This window comes from Lithobates pipiens, unplaced genomic scaffold, assembly GCF_037356315.1.
Source record: "Lithobates pipiens isolate NorthernLeopardFrog02 unplaced genomic scaffold, aLitPip1_a1.2 Scaffold_35, whole genome shotgun sequence".
Classification (NCBI taxonomy): domain Eukaryota; kingdom Metazoa; phylum Chordata; class Amphibia; order Anura; family Ranidae; genus Lithobates; species Lithobates pipiens.
In genome coordinates, this window is record NW_027507811.1 from 26,986,037 (window position 1) to 27,006,245 (window position 20,209).

At 45.0% G+C, this 20,209-nt stretch overlaps 1 protein-coding gene across 1 annotated transcript in view; it reads right to left on the bottom strand.

Moving 5' to 3' along the window:
- Positions 1 to 20,209, bottom strand: part of LOC143956208 (oocyte zinc finger protein XlCOF8.4-like) — a 216,423-nt gene that overhangs the window by 191,977 nt on the left and 4,237 nt on the right. The window contains exons 3-4 of the mRNA XM_077466373.1: positions 19,705 to 19,827; positions 19,493 to 19,616 (exon numbers count right to left, since the gene is read on the bottom strand). Of these exons, the coding sequence (XP_077322499.1) occupies positions 19,493 to 19,616; positions 19,705 to 19,827 (247 nt within the window). The remainder of the gene's footprint in view (positions 1 to 19,492; positions 19,617 to 19,704; positions 19,828 to 20,209) is intronic.

Below are 20,209 nucleotides of genomic sequence, written 5' to 3' on the forward strand. Positions count from 1 at the left end.
GGGGCCCCGAAAACCAAGCACCGCCTTCAGGCTTTCTAAGGGCGTAAATTTTTGAGTTCACTTCTCACTACCTATTACAGTTTTGAAGGCCATAAAATGCCAAGATGGCACAAAACCCCCACAAATGACCCCATTTTAGAAAGTAGACACCCCAAGCTATTTGCTGAGAGGCATGTTGAGTCCATGGAATATTTTATATTTTGCCACAAGTTGCGGGAAAATTACAAACTTTTTTTTTTTTTTTTTTCACAAAGTTGTCACTAAATGATATATTGCTCACGCATGCCATGGGCATATGTGAAATGACACCCCAAAATAAATTCTGCTGCTTCTCCTGAGTACGGGGATACCACATATGTGGGACTTTTTGGGAGCCTAGCCGCGTACGGGGCCCCGAAAACCAAGCACCGCCTTCAGGCTTTCTAAGGGCGTTACAGTTTTGAAGGCCATAAAATGCCAAGATGGCACAAACCCCCCCCAAATGACCCCATTTTGGAAAGTAGACACCCCTAAATTTAGGGGTACACTAGTGAGACTAGGTAATAAATGGCGGGTGCCCTGAAACTATAAAAAAATAACTAACCAACCAGCGTCACCTGTAACAGTTATATGGTGATCACTGGTGAAAGGGTTAACTAGGGGGCAATTAGGGGGCTTTATGCGGTAGTATATGGGGGTCCCTGGCGCTATAAAAAGCTGCAGCGAACCTAAATACCTACCTGCCTAACTAGCGTCACCTGTGACACTAATACAGCGATCAGAAAAACGATCGCTTATTAGGCTGGGTTCACACTGGAGCGATGCGGGAACGCCACGAATGCGCGGCGGGTTCCCGCATCGCATGCCTCCCGGCGGCAGTTCACACTGCCCTATGTGAACTGCTGGGAGTGTCAGTGAAATGTTACTGACACCCCCAGATCAGTTCGCATATCGCAGTGCGATCTGCAAACTCGGATCGCATGGTGTGAACACCCATGCGATCCGATTCTGCTGCGGGCCAAAAAAAGGGTCCCGTGCGAATTTGCGGCGGGTGCGGCGAATGGCTGAACTCGAATCGCACAGAGATCGGATGTGATTTGCACTGCAGTGCGGTGCGAATCACATTCGTTCTCATAAACCGCTGCAATGTGAACCCAGCCTTAGTGACACTGGCGACGGGGGGTGATCACGGGGTTAAACCTTTATTGGGGGGGTTAGGGGGGTACATTAGAACTAAAGGGGGCTAACTCTAACTGCCCTAACAGTTATTACAGTCACAAATGACACCAATGCAAAAAAAAAAAAAAAAATGACATTGGTGTCACTGTGACTGGGGGGCAGGGGTAATTGGGGGGGTGATCGGGGGGTAAAGGGGGGGTGTGAGTGTGCCTGGCATGTTCTACTGTGTGTGTAGAGTGTTGGTGCAACTCACTGATCCGCTCTCCTCCGTGTCGGAACGAAAAATACCGACACGGAGGAGAGAATACATCACTTCCTCTCCTGTGTTTACATTACAGGAGAGGAAGTGATGTCACCGGGGATTTCTATTCGTCGGGAGCGATCGCGAGGGGGTGGCCATGAATGAATGGCCGCCCCCTCGTCCCGGATCGCTCCCGGACGAAAACCGACCGCCGCAGGCACCGGGCGGGGGCCCGATCGGGCCCCCGACCCGCGGGAGGCAAGGGACGTACATGTATGTCCTTATGCCTGCCCGTGCCATTCTACCGACGTACATCGGCGTGCGGCGGTCGGCAACTGGTTAAAGGCATTGTTGTATATTAAAGAGAACCACTCCCACATGGGCCGATTCAAGAGTAAATGCTCGGTCTGTAATTATTTTTTTCCAGAGTCACCTAAGGACAAAGCTCCGCTTGCCTGTCTCAATCACCGCTCTGCACTAGGATTGTACTGCGGCTCCTGATTGACAGAGTCTCCTCCTGCCAGTACCACTCTCCGGTCCAACGCGTTTCGTCACTGTGGTTTAGAGAGCTGCAGAGTTTACATAAAAATTCTGTTCTAATTTTGGGAGATTTGATATATGTAGCAGCAGATTTGGGATTTTTTTTTTTAACAGAGAGTGGGAAGTTGTTATATTTATTGTTAGCCAGTACTGACGCCCAGCTCCAGAGTTGCCCTCAGACCGAGCTGTTTCTCTGATCTGTTCCCCCCCCCCCAATCCAGAGTTATCTTTAGACAAAGCTAACTTTTAGATCTGATACCCAGCTCCAGTGTCGCCCTCAAACCAAGTCGACTCTCAGACCCAACTCCCAGCTCCAGAGTCACCCTCAGGAGAGATATGTTAAGAGGGGGGAAGGGATCACTATTGGTTGGAAACCCCCCCTTTTTTTTTCCCTTTTGGGTTTGGAGGAGGGATCGGGAGCTAAGGGTGGCGGATCTCTTTTTCTTCACTTAAAAAGATTGATTATGAATTTTTAGAAACATGGTCATTCAAGAGGTGATGTTAAAGAATAGATCCATTTTCTTTGTTCTTGTTTTGTACTTGTATATATGTATGTATTTTTTCTGAATGTTTTGTATTTAGGTATTTGGAATGTTATCGAAGATTTTGTATGTATTATAAAAACAAAAAAAACAATTCAAAACAGAGACACCCTCAGAATGAGGTGTTTCTCAGATCTGACTCCCAGCTCCAGAGTCGCTCTCAGACCAACAGCTTGCCTGTGTCTCGTTCACCGCTCCACACTAGGATTTTACTGCGGAGGATTGTACTGCTGCACCAGATTGACAGCGGCTCCTCCTGCTATTACCACTCTCCGCCCGGCACGTTTTGTCACTGTGGATTAGAGAGCTGTAGAGCTTACATATAAATTCTGTTCTAATTTTGGGAGATTTAATATATGTAGCAGCAGATTTGGGATTTTTCTAACCGAGAGTGGGAAATTGTTATATTTATTGTTGGCCAGATCTGACACCCAGCTCCAGAGTCAACCTCCAACCAAACTGATTGTCAGATCTGACGCACAGGTCCAGATTCATACTCCGACCAAACTGAATATCAGATCTGACGCCCAGCTCCATAGTCAACCTCTGACTAATCTGATTGAACAGATCTGACGCCCAGCTGCAGAGTTGGCCTCAGACTGAGTTGATTCTCAAATCTGACTCCCAGCTCCAGAGTCGGCCTCAGACTGAGCTGATTCTCAGATCCGACTTCCAGCTCCAGAGTCGGCCTCAGACTGAGCTGATTCTCAGATCCGACTTCCAGCTCCAGAGTCGGCCTCAGACCGAGCTCATCCTCAGATCTGACTCCCAGCTCCAGAGTCAGCCTCAGACCGAGCTGATTCTCAGATCCAACTCCCAGCTCCAGTGTCAGCCTCAGACCGAGCTGATTCTGAGATCCAACTCCCAGCTCCAGTGTCAGCCTCAGACTGGGCTGATTCTCAGATCTGACTCCCAGCTCCAGAGTTTCCCTCAGACAGAGCCAATTCTCAGATCGCTCAGCTTCAGTCTCCCTCAGACCAAGGGGTTTCTCAGATCTGACTCCAAACTCCAGAGTCACCTTTAGAGTCTAAAGGTGACTCAAACTGGTCTTTAGACCAAGCTGATTCTCAGATCCAACTTCCAGCTCCAGAGTCGGCCTCAGATCGAGCCGATTCTCAGATCCGACTTTTAGCTCCAGAGTGGGTCTCAAATCGAGCAGATTCTCAGATATGACTCCCAGCTCCAGTCGGCTTCAGACTGAAAGAAGGAATTTAAAATACATACAAGGATGGCCTTGCTTACATTAAAGAGAGTCCTTCCAGGGTTAATTCAAGAATCAAAAGGTTCTGTCCTAGAGTCGCCTTCAGGCAAAGCCGACTCCCAGCTGCAGAGTCGGCCTCAGACTGAAAGCATTATAAAAAACACATACAGATGGCCTTCCTCACATCAAAGAGAACCAATAATATATCTAGTATCACTACTGGGAGCTCAAGCACATGGAGGCCAGGCAAATAACATTTGCCTGGCCTCCATGCGCTTGAGCTCCCACTAGGGATACTAGATATATTCAGCGTAAATTTAGGAATTAAAAGGGGTGAGTCTGGGGTCTGTTTATATTTAGTCCACTGACCTGTTTTCCCGTTTTATATACATAAATAATTTGTCAAACTCCAAGTGGTAGAATTTGACTATTAAGGACTATAACTACATATGTTGTATCTTAGGTACTATTATTCAATATTCGCTGTGATAAAATATCCATCAAGTCATCCCCCCCTACGGGTGACCCAACACGGCTGCGTTTGACCACGGAGTGCAAAATATGTTTGTCGGATGACATTTTTGGTTGACTCCCTGTAAGTGCTCACCCCTGGACTTACGTTGAGGTATGGAGTGTTGCAATATAGGTGGGTTGTGTGGGTTTTTTTTTTCCTTTGTGTAAGGGGGTAAGGGGAGGGATTTTGGATAGGGATAGGAGATTACGTCCGATATGGACGTCCCCGGTGGGGTTTCATGTGGCCACTTCGGATTGATCTAATGCTGTTTATGTGTATTTTATTGATTTGTATTTTTTTTTTCTTTTCTATACAACAGAGGTTGAGAATCTATAAGAGAATTTATCTAAAAATTACTTCTGAACAACTTCGTCCATTTTTCCTGATGAAACCATTTTTGGCGAAACATGTAGAAGTTTTTGGGCGCAGTATTTTAAGTATGGAATTGCAGCATTTAACGGTGTCGCTAATAGGGATTCTGTGTATATACCTATGACTCTGAATATATGTCTGTATCCATTTTATTGGAGTGTTGTGTATAAATAAAGAGAAGTTTTTTGTACTTTTATAATAACACGTTGTAGTGTATACCTGAAATATGTACCTTTAAAATCCCCTATCCAGTACTCTACTATTTTTCAAACTAAATGGGATGTCGGCACCTTTATGCATATAGATTTTTTGGAAATTGATCTCTAGCCACATTTTGACAATTGTTAAAGAGAACCAGTCCCGCCATGGCCGATTTAAGAATGTAAATGCTCAGTCTGTAAATATTTTGTTCCAGAGTCACCTAAAGACAAAGCTGATTCTTAGATCTGACTCCCAGCTCCAGAGTCACCCTCAGACAGGGCTGTTTCTCTGATCTGTCCCCCCCCAGTTCCAGAGTTACCTTTAGACAAAGCTGATTTTTAAGTCTGGACTGCCAGCTCCTGACTCACCCTCAAACCAAGCCAATTCTCAGATCCGACTCCCAACTCCAGAGTCACCCTCAGACTAAGCTGTTTCTCAGATCTGGGTCCCAGCTCCAGAGTCGCTCTCAGACCAACAGCTTGCCTCCGTCTCATTTACTGATCCACACTAGGATTGTACTGTAGCTCCAGATTGACAGAGTCTCCTCCTGCCATTACCACTCTCTGCCCCAACGCATTTTGTCGCTGTGGTTTAGAGAGCTGCAGAGCTTACATATAAATTCTGTTCTAATTTTGGGAGATTTGATATATGTAGCAGTAGATTTGTTTTTTGTTTTTAACAGAGTGCGGAGCTATATTTATTGTTGGCCAGATCTGACACCCAGCTCCAGAGTTGCCCTCAGACCAAGCTGTTTTTCTGATCTGTCCCCCCCCCAGCTCCAGAGTTACATACATGTAGATAAAGCTATTTTTTTAGATCTGTCACCCAGCTCGAGTCGCCCTCAAACCAAGACAATTCTCAGATCAGGCACCCAGCTTCAAAGTCACCCTCAAAATGAGCCGTTTCTCAGATCTGACTCCCAGCTCCAGAGTCACTCTCAGACCAACAGCTTGCCTGTGTCTCATTCACCGCTCCGCACTAGGATTTTTTTTTTTTAACAAAGACCACACTAGGATTTTACTGCCAAGGATTGTACTGTCGCACCAGATTGACAGAGGCTCCCCCTGCCATTACCACACTCCGCCCCAGCATGTTTCGTGGATTAGCGAGCTGCAGAGCTTACATATACATTTCATTCTCATTTTGGGAGATTTAATATATGTATCAGCAGATTTGGGATTTATTTATTTTTCAACAGAGTGGGGAGTTGTTACATTTATTGTTGGCCAGATTTGATGGCCAGGTCCAGATTCAATCTCCGACCAAACTGAATATCAGATCTGACGCCCAGCTGCAGAGTCGGCGTCAGACTGAGCATATCCTCAGATCCGACTCGCAGCTCCAGAGTCGGTGTCAGACTGAGCATATCCTCAGATCCGACTCCCAGCTCCAGAGTCGGCCTCAGAACGAGTTGATTCTCAGCTCCGACTCCCAGCTCCAGAGTTGGCCTCAGGCCAAACTGATTCTCAGATCCAACTTCCAGCTCCAGAGTCGGCCTCAGACCGAGCTCAAAGCTCCAGTCGGCCTCAGACCGAGCTCATCTTTAGATCTGACTCCCAGCTCCAGAGTTGCTCTCAGACCGAGCTCATCCTCAGATCTGACTCCCAGCTCCAGAGTTGCCCTCAGACAGAGCCGATTCTCAGATCTCTCTGCTTCAGTCGCCCTCAGACCAAGGGGTTTCTCAGCTCCGACTCCCAGCTCCAGAGTCGCCTTTAGAGTCTAAAGGCGACTCTGAAACTGGAAGTCAGACCCAAAAATCAGCTTGGTCTAAAGTTTAGACCAAGCTGATTCTCAGATCCAACTCCCAGCTCCAGAGTCGGTTTCAGATCAAGCCGATTCTCAGATCTGACTCCCAGCTCCAGAGTCAGCTTCAGACTGAAAGAGGGATTATAAAACACATACAGGGATTGCCTTACTTACATTAAAGAGAACCAGTCCTGCCAAGGCCAATTCAAAAATCAAAATGTTCTGCCTATAAATATTTTACTCCAGAGTCGCCTTCAGACAAAGTTGACTCCCAGCTCCAGAGTCGGCCTCAGACTGAAAGAAGGATTATATGTCGGTTAGGATGAAACGTGTAGAAGGAAGCCATTGGTGATCACCTAGATTGGATTGTTTTTTTTTCAGCAAAAGTGGAGTTACTCTTTAAATGGACTTTGTTCACTTTATGTTTTATAAATTTACCTTTTGCATGTTGCACTTTGCCGGTTTCATTTTTCACTTCTTAAAGGGATAGCGCACCATTGTTGTATATTAAAGACAACCAGTCCTGCCAGGGCTGATTCAATAATGTAAATACTCTAATTAATTTGCTCCAGAGTCACCTAAAGAGAAAGCTGATTCTTAGCTCTGACTCCCAACTCCAGAGTCGCCCTCAGACTGATCCGTTTCTCAGATCTGACTTCCAACTCGAGTTGCTCTCAGACCAACAGGTTGCCTGTGTCTCATTCACTGCTCCGCACTACCACTACCGTACTGCCACTCCAGACTGACAGAGGCTCCTCCTGCCATTACCACTCTCTCCTTCCCAACGCGCTTCATCACTGTAGATTAGGGAGCTGCAGAGCTTACATATAAATTCTGTTATAATTTTTGGAGATTTGATATACGTATCAGCAGATTTGGGTTTTTCTTTAACAGAGAGTGGTGAGTGGTTATATTTATTGTTGACTAGATCTGACACCCAGCTCCAGAGATGTCCTCAGACCGAGCCGTTTCTCTGTTCTGTCCCCTCCAACTCCAGAGTCATATTTAGACAAAGCAAATTTTTAGATCTGACTCCCAGCTTCAGGGGCGCTCTCAAACAAAGCTGTTTCTCAGATCCGACTCCCAACTCTACAGTTACCTTTAGACAAAATGTATTTTTAGATCCAACTCCCAGCTTCAGAGTCACCCGCAGAATGAGGGGTTTCTCAGATATGACTCCCAGCTCCAGAGTCGCTCTCAGACCAACAATTTGCCTGTTTCTCCTTCACTGCTCCACAGTAGGCTTGTACTGCTCCACCAAATTGAGAGGCTCCCCCTGCCATTAAAATCAGCCTCCAACCCAACTGATTGTCAGATCTGACACTCAGCTCCAGTCAACCTCCGACCGAACGGACTATCAGATCTGATGTCCAGCTCCAGAATCAACCTCCAACCCAACTGATTGTAAGATTTGACAGCCAGCTTCAGAATCAACCTTCGACCCAAACGATTGTCAGATCTGATGCCCAGCTCCAGAGTCAACCTTTGACCAAACTAATTATCAGATCTGACACCCAGCTCCAGAGTCAACCATTGACCGAACTGATTGTCATATCTGATGCCCAGCTCCAGAGTCAAACTCCAATTGAACGGATTATGAGATCTGACGTCCAGCTCCAGAGTCAACCTCTGATCAAACCGATTGTCAGCTCTGAGGCCCAGCTCCAGAGTCAACCTCCGACTGAACTGATTGTCAGATCTGACGCCCAGCTCCAGAGTCAACCTTTGACCAAACTGATCGTCAGATCTGATGCCCAGCTCCATGGTCAACCTCCGACCCAACTGATCATCAGATCTGATGCCCAGCTCCAGAATCAACCTCCGACCCAACTGACTGTAAGATTTGACACCCAGCTTTAGTGTCAACCTCTGACCCAACTGATTTGCAGATCTGTCGCCCAGCTCCAGAGTCACCCTCCAAACCCAAATGATTGTCAGATCTGACGCCCGCTGTAGAATCAACCTATTGTCAGATTTGACACCCAGCTCCAGGGATCAACCTCCAACTCAACTAAATGTCATATCTGATGCCCAGTTCCAGAGTCAACCTCTGACTCAACCAATTGTCAGATCTGACGCACAGCTCCAGAGTCAACCTTCGTCCGAGCCGATTGTCAGATGTGACACCCAGCTCCAGGGATCAACCTCCAACTCAACTAAATGTCATATCTGATGCCCAGTTCCAGAGTCAACCTCTGACTCAACCAATTGTCAGATCTGACGCACAGCTCCAGAGTCAACCTTCGTCCGAGCCGATTGTCAGATGTGACGCCCAGCTCCAGAGTCACCTTTAAATGAAGCTTATTTTCAGATCTGACTCCCAGCTCCAGAGTTTTCCTTACAGGAAGCTAACTCTCAGATTACATTTCCAGCATCTCAGCACCCCTACAAAAGCTGATTCTAACCTCTGACGTCCAGCTCCAAAGTTATCCTCAGACAAAGCGGGTTTTTAGATCTGATTTCTAGTTACTAAGTCACTTTTAGACAAAGTTGATCCTTAGATCTGACTCCCAGCTCCAGAGTTGGCCACGACAAAGCTGTTTTTTAAAACTGACTCCCAGCTACAGAGTTTACCTTTCGAGGAAGCTGATTTATTTTTTTATATCTAACCCCCAGCTTCAGAGGCAAAGTTCTCAGATTAGACTCCCAGCTCCTGAGCAGCCCTCAGAAAAAGCTGTTTCTAAGCTCTGACTTCCAGCTCCAGAGTTATTCTCAAACAAAGCTGGTTCTCAGACCTGACTTTCCGCTCCAGTCACCCTCAGACCAAGCTGATTTTCAGATCTGATTTCCAGCCCCAGAGACACTTTTAGCCAAAACTGACTTGGACATCTGATTCCAAACTCCAGAGTAGCCTTCAAATAAAACTGCTTCAGAGGAAGTAAAGACAAAATCTTTCTTATAATATCATGTTTAATGTTCAGATTATTGCATAAGCCCAGCCATGGCTGGTTCTCTGTAACAAATAAAACTGGCATTGCCGATTGTCACGTGTCCTTGCCTACATGGATTCTCTCATGTTGGGCAAGGTAGGCCTTGCACAGGAACCGCTTTCCGCATGTTGGGCAGGCGAAGGGCCGGTCGCCGGCGTGGATTTTCTCATGGCGAACAAGGTCTGACTTCTGCGTAAATCGCTTATCGCACTGCAAGCAGGAGTACGGCTTCTCCCCGGAGTGGGAGCGCTGGTGTATGACCAGATGGCTGTTGCTGATGAAGCTTTTGCCGCACTGGACGCAGCTGAATGGTTTCTCCCCGGTGTGGACGATGTGATGCTTGGCCAGGTGTGACTTCTGCGTGAAGCGCTTGTCACACAGCGGGCAGCCAAACGGCTTCTCCCCTGTGTGCACCCGCACGTGCGCCACCAGCCGGGCATTGTTGCTGAAGCACTTGCCACACTCCGAGCAGCCGAAACGTTTCTCCCCGGTGTGGACGATCTGGTGGATGACGAGGTGGGACTTCTGCGTGAAGGACTTTCCGCACAGGTCGCACACAAATGGTTTGTGGCCCGTGTGGGTCTTCTGATGCTTGAAGAGGTTGGAGCTCTGGTTGAACTGCTTGCCGCACTCGCCGCAGCAGTATGGCCGCTCGCCCGTGTGGCTCCGTTGGTGCTTCACCAGGTACGAGTTGCAGGAGAAGCTCTTGCCACACTCGGAGCACTCAAAGGGCTTCTCCCCCGAGTGGATCCGCCGGTGGATGATGAAGTGAGAGAGGCGGGTGAAGGCCTTGCCGCAGTCCTGACAAATGTACTGTCTGCGGTTGCATGGCAAGCCGGCTTGTTCGGCCTGGGGACTCAGGGGCATGTCACACACTTGGTAGTCTGAAAAGAGAGAGAATTTAGTGTAATCTTTAGTTTGCATTACATATTGTTTTATCCCCTTCACGATCAGGCTGTATTTTGCTATTCAGCACTGTGCTACTTTAACTGACAATTGCCCGGTCATGCAACACTGTACCCAAATAAAATTGATATAATTTTTTTTCACACAAATAGAGCTTTCTTTTGGTGGTATTTGATCACCACTGTGTTTGTTATTTGTTTACTATAAAAATGAGAAAAAGACCCAAAAACTTTTGAAAAAACGCCAATATATTGCCGAATACGAAACCAAAAATTCAGGATGGACTTGGCCGAAAACCAACACCAAAATAGACAGTTAAAAGATAATAATATATACATACACACAGTACATAGATATCTATATATATATATATATATATATACACACAGTGCCTTGCGAAAGTATTCGGCCCCCTTGAACTTTTCAACCTTTTGCAACATTTCAGGCTTCAAACATAAAGATATTAAATTTTAATTTTTTGTGAAGAATCACCAACAAGTGGGACACAATTGTGAAGTGGAACGAAATCTATTGGATATTTTAAACTTTTTTAGCAAATAAAAAACTGAAAAGTGGTGCGTGCAAAATTATTTGGCCCCTTTACTTTCAGTGCACCAAACTCACTCCAGAAGTTCAGCGAGGATCTCTGAATGATCCAATGTTGTCCTAAATGACTGATGGTGATAAATAGAATCCACCTGTGTGTAATCAAGTCTCTGTATAAATGGACCTGCTCTGTGATAGTTTCAGGGTTCTGTTGAAAGCGCAGAGAGCATCATGAAGACCAAGGAACACACCAGGCAGGTCCGTAATACTGTTGTGGAGAAGTTTAAAGCCGGATTTGGATACAAAAAGATTTCCCAAGCTTTAAACATCCCAAGGAGCACTGTGCAAGTGATCATTTTTGAAATGGAAGGAGTATCAGACCACTGCAAATCTACCAAGACCTGGCCGTCCCTCTAAACTTTCAGCTCAGACAAGGAGAAGACTGATCAGAGATGCAGCCAAGAGGCCTATGATCACTCTGGATGAACTGCAGAGAACTACAGTTGAGGTGGGAGAGTCTGTCCATAGGACAACAATCAGTCATACACTGCACAAATCTGGCCTTTATGGAAGAGTGACAAGAAGAAAGCCATTTCTCAAAGATATCCATAAAAAGTCTCATCTAAAGTTTGCCACAAGCCACCTGGGAGACACACCAAACATGTGGAAGAAGGTGCTCTGGTCAGATGAAACCAAAATCCAACTTTTTGCCCACAATGCAAAACGATATGTTTGGCGTAAAAGCAACACAGCTCATCACTCTCAACACACCATCCCCACTGTCAAACATGGTGGTGGCAGCATCATGGTTTGGGCCTGCTTTTCTTCAGCAGGGACAGGGAAGATGGTTAAAATTGAAGGGAAGATGGATGCAGCCAAATACAGAACCATTCTGGATGAAAACCTGTTGGAGTCTGCAAAAGACCTGAAACTGGGACGGAGATTTATCTTCCAACAAGACAATGATCCCAAACATACAGCAAAATCTACAAAGGAATGGTTCACAAATAAACATATCCAGGTGTTAGAATGGCCAAGTCAAAGTCCAGACCTGAATCCAATCGAGAATCTGTGGAAAGAGCTGAAAACTGCTGTTCACAAACGCTCTCCATCCAACCTCACTGAGCTCGAGCTGTTTTGCAAGGAAGAATGGGCAAGAATTTCAGTCTCTCAATGTGCAAAACTGATAGAGACATACTCCAAGCGGCTTGCAGCTGTAATCGCAGCAAAAGGTGGCTCTACAAAGTATTAAAGCAAGGGGGCCGAATAATTTTGCACGCCCCACTTTTCATTTTTTTATTAGTTAAAAAAGTTTCAAAAATCCAATAGATTTCGTTCCACTTCACAATTGTGTCCCACTTGTTGGTGATTCTTCACAAAAAATAAAATTTTTATATCTTTATGTTTGAAGCCTGAAATGTGGCAAAAGGTTGAAAAGTTCAAGGGGGCCGAATACTTTCGCAAGGCACTATATATATATATATATATATATATATATATATATATATATATATATATATATATATATATAGCCTTGCGAAAGTATATCTATATATCTCTCTCTCTCTAGAGAGAGAGAGAATATATATAATTAATCTCTCTCTATGTATCTATCTCTCTCTCTCTCGATACATAGAGAGAGATTAATTATATATATTCTCTCTCTTTATATTATATATATATATATAAAAAAATATAAATGATACAAATAAATGTGGAGAGAGTGTCGTGTGCATTTGTATTCAGTCAATACTTTACAGAACCCCCTTTCACTGCAATTACAGCTGCAAGTCTTTTTGGGGTGTCTCTACCACCTTTGCCCATTTAACCACTTTAGCCCCGGACCAATTTTCAGCCTAAGGACCAGAGGTCTTTTTACAATTTCGCACTGCACTGCTTTAACTGGTAATTGCGCAGTCATGCAATGTTGTACCCAAACGAAATTTGGTTCCTTTTCTTCCAACAAATAGAGCTTTCTTTTGATGGTATTTGATTGCCTCTGCGATTTTTATTTTTTGCGATATAAATGGAAAAAGACCGAAAATTTTGAGAAAAAAATATATTTTCTACTTTTTGTTATAAGAAAAATCGAATAAACTCAATTTTAGTCATACATTTAGGGCAAAATGTATTCAGCCACATGTCTTTAGTAAAAAAAAAGTCAATAACTGTATATTTATTGGTTTGCGCAAAAGTTATAGCGTCTACAAACTAGAGTACATTTTCTGGAATTTACACAGCTTTTAGTTTACGACTGCCTATCTCATTTCTTGAGGTGCTAAAATGGCAGGGCAGTACAAACCCCCCCCCAAATGACCCCATTTTGGAAAGTAGACACCCCAAGGAAATTGCTGAAGGGCATGTTGAGCCCATTGAATATTTTTTTTTTTGTCCCAAGTGATTGAATAATGACACAAAAAAAAAAAAAAAAGTTTACAAAAAGTTGTCACTAAATGATATATTGCTCACACATGCCATAGTTATATGTGTAATTGCACCCCAAAATATATTCTGCTGCTTCTCCTGAGTACGGGGATACCACATATGTGGGACTTTTTGGGAGTCTAGCCGCGTACGGGACCCTGAAAACCAATCACTGCCTTTAGGATTTCTAAGGGTGCAAATTTTTGATTTCACTCCTCACTACCTATCACAGTTTCGAAGGCCATAAAATACCAAAATAGCACAAACCCCCCCCCCCCAAATGACCCCATTTTGGAAAGTAGACACCCCAAGCTATTTACTGAGAGGCATGTTGAGTCCATGAAATATTTTATATTTTGCCACAAGTTGCAGGAATATTACAATTTTTTATTTTTTTTTGCACAAAGTTGTCACTAAATGATATATTGCTCACACATGCTATGGGCATAAGTCAAATTACACCCCAAAATAAATTCTGCTGCTTCTCCCGAGTACGGGGATACCACATGTGGGGGACTTTTTGGGAGCCTAGCCACGTACGGGACCCTGAAAACCAAGCACCGCCTTCTGGATTTAAATATAAAACGCTACCAAAAAAAACTGTTAGCGATCGCAGGGATCAGGCCTGACTCTGCGATCGCTGCAGTTATGTGTTTAGTGTTTTGTAAGTGACAGTGATCGATCGATACTGCACTTGGGTGGGCTGGGCAGAGGGGCAAAACGCAGGTGCTAGCAGGTATCTGGGCTGATCCCGCTAACAATGCGTTTTTTTGGAACCCTAAACTGCTGGGGACGCTAGTATAGATCTGATCAGATCAGATATTGATCTGTTCAGATTCTATACCACTACGGGAGGTGTATGCTTTGCGCGTGGGTGTTAGCGGTACTGGCACTAGCCTAGCGCTGCCTGGGGCGACTCAGACCCTGACCCTAAAACCTAATTGATATCACCCGCCGGGTGATCAGGGGGTTAAACCTTTATTGGGTAATAAATGGTGGGTGCCCTGATGCTATAAAAAGCAAACGAACTAACCAGAGTCACCCGTAACACTTATACAGTGATCACTGGTGAAAGGGTTAACTAGGGGCAATCAGAGGGTTCAAATTTTTATTAGGTAGTATATGGGGGTCCCTGGCGCTATATAAAAACCTGACGGGGAACCTAAATAACTAACTGGCTAACCAGCGTCATCAGTGACACTTATACTGTGATCGCTGGTGAAAGGGTTAACTAGGGGCAATCAGGGGGTTAAAACCATTATTGGGTAGTATATGGGGGTACCTAGCGCTATAAAAACCTGGCGGTGAACCTAAAAAAATAACTAGCTACCTAGCGACACTAATGCAGCGATCAGAAAAATGATCGCTTAGTGACACTGGCAAAAGGGGGTGAAAGGGTTAACTCTAAGGGCAATCAGGGGGTTAAATCTTTATTTTTAGGGGGCTACCCTGGACCTAACACTAACTGCCCTGACACTTTTTACTTTTACAACTGACACTGAATGCAGTGATCAGTAAATAAATGATCACTGCAATCAGTGACACTGTGACTGGGGGGGGGGGGGGGGGGGGGGGGGGTTTGTGTGCCTGTGTGTTAGTGTCAGTGTAGTGTTTGGTGCAGACTTACTGTGTCTTCTCCTCGTAGTCCGGCCAATAAGACCGCCCCGAGGAGAATGACATCACTTCCTCCCTGCCTGTGTATACAATACACAGTGGGAGGAAGCTTCTCATTCGCCAGGAGCGATCGAGAGGGGATGGCCAGAAACCAACGGCCATCCCCTCATCCCGGATCGCTCCTGAAGCAAACCGGACCGCCGCATCCAGCGGGAGGGGGTCCGATCGGACCCCCCACCCGCTGGAAGGCAAGCACGTACATGTACGTGCTTGTGCCTGTACATGCCATTGTGATGACATACAATGGCATGGGGCGGTCGTTAAGTGGTTAAAGAGTGACATTTTTGCCCATTCTTCTTTACAAAACATCTCAAGCTCTGTCAGATTGGATGGAGAGCATCTGTGAACAGCAAATTTCAAGTCTTGCCACAGATTGTCAATTGGATTTAGGTCTGGACTGTGACTGGGCCATTCTAACACATGAATATGCTTTGATGTAAACCATTCCATTGTAGCTCTGGCTGTATGTTTCGGGTCCTTGTCCTGCTGGAAGGTGAACCTCCGCCCCAGTCTCAAGTCTTTGGCAGACTAACACAGTGGTCATCAACCCTGTCCTCAGGGCCCGCTAACAGGCCAGGTTTGCAAGATAACTGAAATCCATCACAGGTGATATAATTTGCTGCTCAGTGATTGCAGTATTCTAGTCTACATCTCTCCAAGGTTATACATAAAACCTGGCCTGTTAGTGGGCCCTGAGGACAGGGAGGTGATGACCACTGCTCTAACAGGTTTTCTTCTACAAGATTGCCCTGTATTTGGCTCCATCCATCTTCCCATCAACTCTGACCAGCTTCCCTGTCCCTGCTGAAGAAAAGCAACCCCACAACGTGAAGTTGCCACCACCATGTTTCACGGTGGGGATGGTGTGTTCAGGGTGATGTGCAATGTTAGTTTTCTAACAGACATAGCGTTTTGCTTTTAGGCCAAAAAGTTAAATTTTTGGTCTCATCTGACCAGAGCACCTTCTTCCACATGTTTGCTGTGTCCCCCACATGGCTTCTCGCAAACTGCAAACAGGACTTCTTATGTCTTTCTTCTTGTCACTCTTCCATAAAGGTCAGATTTGTGGAGAGCACGACTAATAGTTGCCCTGTGGACAGATTCTCCCACCTGAGCTGTGGATCTCTGCAGCTCCTCCAGAGTTACCATGGGCTTCTTGGCTCTTCTCTGATGAATGCTCTCCTTGCCCGACTGGTCAGTTTAGCTGGACGGCCATGTCTTGGCAGGTTTGCAGTTGTGCCTTATGCTTTCCATTTTCAGATGATGGATTGAACAGTGCTCTGTGAGATGTTCAAAGCTTGGGATATTTTTTTTTTTTTATAACCTGACCCTGCTTTATACTTCTCCACAACTTTATCCCTGACCTGTCTGGTGTGTTCCTTGGCCTTAACGATGCTGTTTGTTCACTAAGGTTCTCTAACAAACCTCTGAGGGCTTCACAGAACAGCTGTATTCATAGGATATATCTGAACTATAAAGTGCTGCTGACAACTGTGGAATGTGTGAATTACAGACTTCCTTAAAAAATTACAGGTAGAAAAAAAACACAGACATTGATTTTGAAGGTAGTTTTCTCTTTGTACTCACTGGAAGCAATCTCTACGGGGATTTCCTCCTCTTTGATCCTCTCTGGGTAAGCCTCGTCTATGTACCCCTCCTCCTCCGTTTTTGGCACAACTATAATGTTCAGACCGTCATCCAGCTTGACAAGACAAAAATAAATAAAAGAGAGATGATCTATTTACTGTGCAGAATCTCCGAAGCAATTACTGTAAATAAACTCTACTACTCTTACCGTAGAGAATCACTACGGTTGTTAGTGTAGATCATCTGCTACCACAGAGAAACTTTAAGGTTATTGCTGTACATAACCTCACTGTCTCCAAAGCTTTTACTGTACGTAATCTCCTCGTCTTTGGCTGTTGAGGATCTCCAAAGCTATCACCATCTCTTGAAAGCTTCTATTTTAAAGGTGCATCCACTACTTTTACTACAAATAATCCAAAGCTTTTACTCCTATTCCCACTGCTTTTGCAGTAGAGGATCATTACAGAAAATAATCCCCTCTACTTCTACAGTAGATCTTCTCCAGAGCTTTTACTGTATATAACCTCCACCACATAAACAGTCTCCAAAGCTTTTACTGTAGAGAAACTCCACAGATATTACTGTAGATCATTTTCATTATTTTTACTATAGAGACTCTCCAAAAACTATTACTATGCACAGGAAAAAGATAGGTATAGATCGGAGAACAATCCAGCAACCTGAAGGAGGGCGGATTATAACGGTCAGAGCAAGGTAGACAAATCTTTAAAAAAAAATATTATTATTCTTTATTATACTAAATGTTAAAACAGAAAGATTTAGACAGTAAAAGTTCCAAATGTCTCATCCAAAAGATTTTGTGAGGCAGGACAGTTCATAAAAATACACACACTCGTATGTATATATACTGTATAGGTATAGTTGCATGTAACATGTATCTTGTAGCCTGCTGTCTGTATGGTCAACATGTTTCGCCGGGGAGGCTTCCTCAGGACCCAGATCTAGAGTTTTGATGGGCATGTCAGGGTGGTACATTGAGTGTCTGTCCAGCAACCACAATAGTATTATAGTACCAGGGTTAGAGGCAGTACATGTAGTCAGGATATCCTGATGCTCATCAAAAACTCTAGGATTTCTAAGTAAGTTATACATATCAGATGTGCAGGGCCACTCTATAGTCCTGTCTTATTTTGGCTTTACACTTGTATGGTATATGTGTTTTATATATAGATCTTTTTTGTCTGCCTGTCTCTATCTATAGTTTGTTGAGGGAGTTTGGCCCGTTTTTGGTGCCCCGGTGCCTGCCCCAGACACAGTCAGATGGAAGATTTGGCTGTTGCGCCTTTTGGTATGGATACACAGACCTAGACTTGTAAGTGTATATCTAAGTATGTAGTATAGCGAATATCGTATCCTACTGGTATACTAATATTGGATTGTTCTAGGAAGCTTGCTACTCTCCTCTCTGGGTCCTGAGGAAGCCTTCCCAGTGAAACGCATTGACCATACAGAAAGCAGGCTAAAAGATACACGTTACCCAACTATACCTATATTTATACATACAAACGAGCGCATTTTTATGAATTGTCTCGCCCCACAAAATCTTGTAGGTGCCATATTTGGAACTTTTACTGTCTAATTTTTGTGTTTTAACATTTGTATAATAAAGAATAACATTATTTTTTATTAAGGTTTGTCTGCCTTGCTTTGGCTGTTATAATCTGCCCTTCTTTAGGTTGCTGGAGTGTTCTCCAGTCTATATCTATCTTTTTCCAAGTTATTGGATGGGGCCATATCAATCCTCTGGACTTTGGTATTACTATATGCAATTTACATCAATATTAGGCTAGGTTCGCCCCTATGTGGCTGTGCGGGGTGGGTGGTTGCAGCTGCCGGTATTTGCGCGGGTCCCGCAGCGGCACCACCCGCACAGATGTGAACCTAGCCTCTCCAAAGCATCTAATATGAATGCAGATTAAATTTACTGTAGATATCACTACAGCTGCTAATGTAGATAATCCTTACTGCTTTTACCATAGTCAATCTTCGCTGACTATCTGGATATAATAGTCACTGTTTTTACTATTAAGATCTTTAAAAACGAATCCCCGCTGTCTTGATTGTTACATAATCTGTAAGTCTTAAAGCGGAAGTCCATCCTAAAGTGGACCTCCGCTCATCGGAACCCTCCCCCCCTCCCGCGCCACAATTGGCACCTTTCAGGGGGGAGGGGGGTGCAGATACCTGTACAGTACAGGTATTCTGCACCCACTTCCGGGATAGCTCTCTGCGGAAAGGGGCGTAGATTACGCCCCTTTCCGCAAGTGCCTGCCCCTTTCCGCAAGTGCCCCGCTGCCTGCTGGGAAACACACAGATCCCAGGGGCAACGGGGACCGTCCTTATTGCGCGGCGCGACTCGCGCATGCGCAGTAGGGAACCGGGAAATGAAGCCGAAAGGCTCCATTTCCTGATTCCCATACCCAAGATGGCGGCAGCACCTTACAGACGATCTAAAGATCGGCTTCGGGTGCCGACATCGCGGGCGCGCTGGACAGGTAAGTGTCACTATTTTAAAAGTCAGCAGCTGCAGTATTTGTAGCTGCTGGCTTTTAAAAAAAAAAAAAAAAAACGCGGAGTCCCGGTGGACTCCCGCTTTAACTGTAAACAATCCTAATTGCTTTTACGGTAGAGAACCCTCACTGCTTTTAGTGTAGAGAACCCTCACTGCTTTTACTGTAGAGAACTCTCTTTAAATCGAAAGTTTCCATAACTTACCGGAAATCCCTGAAAAGTGTTTTCTTCCTTAATATGGGGTAAATATTCAGGAGTGGGACATCGCTCCGGCATGGTTCCATATTCCTGTTCAACTGTTGGAGAGACACTATGACCAGAGAAGTCCGGCTACAGATCCCGCCCCCTCCCTCACAAGAAATGGAAGTCTCCTCTTACCCGGTGATGTGAGGGGCGGCTGATTCTCCATCATGACGTCCTTGTAGAAATCCTTGTGTCCTTCTATATACTCCCACTCCTCCATGGAGAAATAGACAGTGACATCCTGACACCTTATAGGAACCTGACACACACAATGATACAGTCACCATCCAGACACATCCCTTGTCTGTTACTGGATAATGTCCCAGAATTCCCAGAATCCTCCTCACCTCTCCTGTCAGCAGCTCAATGATTTTCTGGGTGACTTCCAGGATCTTCGTGTCGTTGTTCCTCCCAAATATCCGGGGGTAAGGTGGACGATCGCAGGGCTTCTTCTTTATGGGGCCATAATCCTAATAAAGGAGTTATAATATATATTACAAAGGCATTGCTACCTGGCATTTGAGAGGCGAAAAGAGTGGAGAGGGAGTGGAGGGAGAGGAGATAGAGAAGTAGAGTGGACAAAAGAGGGAGACAGAAGAATAAAAAGAGGATAGAGAGGAGAGAGAAGAAAAGAGAACGAGGGAGAGAGAGGGGGAGAGAAGAAAGGAGAGAGAGGGGGAGAGAAGAAAGGAGAGAGAGGGGGAGAGAAGAAAGGAGAGAGAGGGGGAGAGAAGAAAGGAGAGAGAGGGGGAGAGAAGAAAGGAGAGAGAGGGGGAGAGAAGAAAGGAGAGAGAGGGGGAGAGAAGAAAGGAGAGAGAGGGGGAGAGAAGAAAAAAAGAGAAAGAAAGGGGA